The sequence below is a fragment of the Alosa sapidissima genome, chromosome 21, assembly GCF_018492685.1.
Source record: "Alosa sapidissima isolate fAloSap1 chromosome 21, fAloSap1.pri, whole genome shotgun sequence".
Classification (NCBI taxonomy): Eukaryota; Metazoa; Chordata; class Actinopteri; order Clupeiformes; family Clupeidae; genus Alosa; species Alosa sapidissima.
In genome coordinates, this window is record NC_055977.1 from 7,741,276 (window position 1) to 7,746,275 (window position 5,000).

At 43.5% G+C, this 5,000-nt stretch overlaps 1 protein-coding gene across 3 annotated transcripts in view; it reads right to left on the bottom strand.

Annotated features, from left to right (window-relative positions):
- The window catches only part of trim46b (tripartite motif containing 46b), a 28,801-nt gene that overhangs the window by 12,969 nt on the left and 10,832 nt on the right, over positions 1-5,000 (bottom strand). For all 3 annotated transcript variants that reach the window (XM_042075977.1, XM_042075978.1, XM_042075979.1), the window contains 3 exons: positions 3,347-3,493; positions 2,171-2,266; positions 1,027-1,280 (listed from right to left, as the gene is read on the bottom strand). In XM_042075977.1, the coding sequence (XP_041931911.1) occupies positions 1,027-1,280; positions 2,171-2,266; positions 3,347-3,493 (497 nt within the window). The remainder of the gene's footprint in view (positions 1-1,026; positions 1,281-2,170; positions 2,267-3,346; positions 3,494-5,000) is intronic.

Below are 5,000 nucleotides of genomic sequence, written 5' to 3' on the forward strand. Positions count from 1 at the left end.
AAAACTCCTACTATCGGTGTACGTTCGCTTTCCCTATTCAAAGTGACCTGACAATAAGCATGCCTACGCATCATGCTCTGATGAAGGCAGTAATGTCGAAATGCGTAGGCATGTTTTTAAATAGCCATGTGAGATTATAGGCTTTTAAAACGTATAAACCTCATGAGTGCCTCAAGTTTTCTTTAAAGCATATTTGGAAAGGTTTGTAATTACATTTGGAGAGAGGTGGAGAGAGATGGAGAGAGTGATGGATGGACAAATGAGGAGAGAGAGAATTTGTCATTCATTTAAAACTACAGTATGCGTTTCTTTTCTTCTTTTCTCTTTTTGTAAACAGATATTTTATGTGTTTGTATAATTTAAGTTATGTGTTTGCTTTGGCAACACTGCTTCACTGAGTAATGCCAAAAAAGCTCCATTAAAAATGTTCAAAGGAAAGAGAAAGAGAGAGAGAGAGAGAGAGAGAGAGAGAGAGAGAGAGAGAGAGAGAGAGCAAAAGTGTGTGTGACACAGAGAGAGCGAGTGAGTGTGTGAGTGATGCTACGTTTACACGCGGCCAGCTATTTTCATAAACGGACATTTTACCCTCTCCGTTTTCAAAAATAACATTGTGCACACCTGTCAGTTTTAAGAAAAGTTTTCCTTTACACTAACCCAGGTATATGCCTTCAAGAGCATGCCAAACCTGTACGTGGCAGTGTAACGAGAAGCTCAAGCCCATGTTAGCCAATCAGAATCCCGAAAATATCAACAACAGCAACAAATAACTTCCTCTTTCTCTTTTGAACTGACTAAAAATCTCCGCCTCGTCACATAAATTTCCGTTTGTACCTCTTTAGATGCAAACGAACAAACAGAGTTTTCCCTAAAAAAACGATCAGCCCGGAGTCTTTAAAAACTCAGTTTGCGGGGGGAATAAAACCTCCGTTTGCGTGTAAATGACCAAATGAGTCCAACGCAGAAAAACATCACCAGTTGCATCGTTTTTGTTGTCATCTAAACAGGGCCTGAGTGTGTGGGACAGACCTGTTGTGTGTGTGGCGGGCGGCGTGGACAAAGCAGGACGGGTCGGTCTCCTTGAGCAGCTCCTGGGCGAACGCCAGCAGGCCCGCGTGCTCCAGCAGGCTCCGCCTCTCTGCCACCTGATTGGCCAACGCCTCGCCCCGCCTCTGCCGAGAGGCCTCCAGCGTCTGGGCCAGTCCCGCCTGTCGCTCGGCGATGAGGGCGGTCAGGTCGCGCACACACTGGGCCAGCTGCTCCCTCGCAGACACACTGTTCACCTGGACACACACACACACACACACACACACACACACACACACACACACACAAATTCATACATACGCATATGTATACACAATCACCAACACACGCATGCATATTCACACACACACACACGTAAATAAACACATACACACACACACACAGACAGACTTAAATTCACTGACACACACATTTGAATAAGTAAATACATCCTTGTATTCTTGAATTTCCCCTTGAGGATCAATAAAGTATCTATCTATCTATCTATCTACATCCACATCCATGGACATGTAGAAAATTCCAATTCCATGTAGTTTTGTGGAGATTATAGAAACTTAAGGGGTTTATAAATACAATCACAGTGATAAACTTAGGCCCAAGCACAGCAGGCATTTACCTGAACAATACAATACATACATGCATTGCTGCTTATATCATACAAGATGAAGCCATGTCATGTACTGGACAAACGTAATGCATGTCCATGGAAATCAGCTTGCCTGACATGATTTTTTTTATTAATTCTAAGCACTGAGGGGTTACGTCTGGATGTTTATTCTGGGAAAACACTTCTGCCAGACAGCAGAGGGGACGACAGGAGAGAAGAGGAGAGGAGAAGAGGAGCACACAGAAGCAGAGCAGAGAGGAGAGGAGAGGAGAGGAGAGGAGGAGTGGAGAGGAGATGAGAGGAGGTTTGGAAAGGAGAGGAGAGGAGAGGTGGAGTAGAGAGGAAAGGAGGAAAGGAAAAGAGGAGAGGAGAGGAGGAATGGAGAGGGTAGCAGAGGAGAGGAGAAGAGAGGATAGAAGAGGAGAAGAGAAGAGCAGAGCAGACAGGAGAGGAGAAGAGAAGAGCAGAGCAGACAGGAGAGGAGGAGTGCAAACAGGATTAAATCTCTGGATGAGTCACCTCTGTCTGAGTGATGACATTCTCCAGCTGGGTGATCTGTGACAACACCGTGTCCTGATTAGACAGCACATAGTTCAGCTCCTTGGTGATCTTATCCTGTGACATCACACATTGAGACATTCAGTAAGCTCTCCTGTATATATAAGCGACATTCAGTTATTCATACATACCGAGGCAGTTGATCAACAGCAATAGGAAAACAGTTCTGTCACAGTAACAGCACTAGTCATTGATGAGTTACATTGACGTATATATTGTGCCATACTGTATCTAAGCAATCAATCTTCTGGTAGATTCTGCACTGCTCATCACACATGTTCAAACAGTTCCTGGGGGTATTATTATCGAAAACCACATCGTATGTAGCTCAGTATTTAAAGGATTAAGCAGAGGCCATTTCTAAAGAACATAATTATAGTGTAGAAGGTACTAATAACTGTGCCGCATGTTAAGAACAACACAACGGAAACAACTGCCAGACCAAATGTTTTCTCTTCAAATAAGTATATGTGAAAACGTGTTGAAAAGCCAGCAGGCATAAAATAAATTATACACAACACCCGAAGACTTTTGTTTGTAGCTGGTATCTTCAGCGTCTGGTAGGCCTGCATGATGGAGATGATTTTGGGTGTAATGTCTCTGGCATGTTTCATTTTGTCCTTGGTTAAAATATAATGTATGTTGTTTTGGAATGTTGGTATGTTGTCTGCTAAAAGATTTAAAGGAACCGTATGTAAGAAATGTATTTCAATTAATTATAAAATGGCCCTGATATGTCACTAGACATTAAGAAATCATGTTCATTTCAAATACTTATATCACTGACAACAGTAATCCGGCCAGGATATTGTCATTTAAAAAGTTGCAGCCCTCAACTGATGTTGATGCTGTGTTTTGTCATGTCATGTTGTGTTTTGGCCTGATGCGCCACCCTCCACCTATCTAGTAATCACAAAGTCAGTAGTGTTTCCGCAATCTGGGTTGGCAACCTCGAGTCAGTGGGGAGGGGGAGGGGATACACCGCTCTACAGTAATTTGAAAGTGATTGCAATACCAGTTTTGGCCACAATCTTACATTTGTTTCCTTTAAATACAAACATAAACAAACAAATGCGGCTTCCTGCACAATCGCTGACAGCACCTTTAAGGATTAGAGATGCAGTTTGTAGCTTGTACCTTCAGGGTCTGGTAGGCCTGCGTGATGGGGATGATCTTGTGTCCGGCGTGGACGCGGCGCAGCTTGCACAGAGAGCAGAGTAGCCTCTGGCAGGACTTACAGTAGAACTGCAGCCGCTCCTGGTCATGCTCAATACATGACAACACCTACAGAGAGGCAAGGGAGTGGAGATAGACATTTACGTTTACATGATAGGGTGTTTGAGGATGTGCTCTCGGAAGAGCATGAGCACACACACACACACACACACACACACACACCACACACACACACACACACACACAGACACATATAGAAACACGTGTGCACACATAAAAACACACACACACACTCAGAAACACATGCGCACACATTACAAAAACACACACACACTCTCACAGACACACATGTGCACAGACACACATACACAAACATTCACACACAAACACACACACACACACATTCACACACACACACACACACACACACACACACACACACACATATTCGCATACATACACATACACACACACAAACACACACACATTTTCATACATACACACACACACACACACACACACACACACACACACACACATTCTCATAAATACACATACACACACATTCACATACACATACACACACGCGCACACACACACGCATGATAAGAAAGAGAGTGTAATCATGACTACACTCTCTACACTCTCAGTGTAATCTTAGCATGGCATCAAACAGCTGAAACTATAGCCTGAGGGACTTTAACCCATAATAAACACACTTGCAAATATGCAGCACTAAACAAATCAAATAAAAGAGGCACTTAAGCAATAAATGAACAACTCTGGGGGAGACATTACAGTAACACCCACAGATCCAAACCAGAAAAGCAATTTAGTATTATCAAGGGTAGAGAGACCCCTGGAGAGAAATGCTATTCTTATTTTTTATTAAATGACAGTTTAGTTGCTGATTAAATAGTAAGGTAAATAGCAGACTGGCTGCTCAGACGCTGATGTGCCGAACTGCAGTTTTCATATTAAAAGTGAGAGCTGGCCATGGGGGAAATTTAACACGAATCCACTTGCAGGAAGTACAAGACTAAACAAAGCATGCAACAAACCACTAAACCGCGTTTAATTCTCTGCACTGGGGGAGTATTCAGTCATACAAATCCACACAAGAAAAGCCACTCAATCATAAAGAGAGAGAGGGGGCGAGGGGGTGACCCCAGGAGATAAACAGAAATCCTTATTAAAGCTTGCAGACTAAACATTACTTCAATTATTGCTGCCTGTCACTCAAACTCAAACGAGGTGTGAAAGAGCGCTTTGATTTCGGGGCGTGCACCTCAGTTTTGAGACGGAGACTAAAGGTTGGAGGTCGGGGTCTGTAGTTTGGTCATGGAGTTGAGGGTGGTGGCAAAACCTGGGGACCTGAGGTGTGGTCAAATTTGCAAACATAGACAAACAAAGCAGTTTTCTACTTGTACTGACTGTTCAGAAAACGTTTGCGAACACTCACAAAGGAGGAGGTGGTTTTCCACGAACATGCAGGGGTTTGGACGGACGCATGACTGCACTGCAACCTACAGCAACAATCACATAGTGAAATTTGCTGACGACACAACTCTGGTGGGTCTCATCACCAAGGGCGACGAGACTCAATACAGGTTGG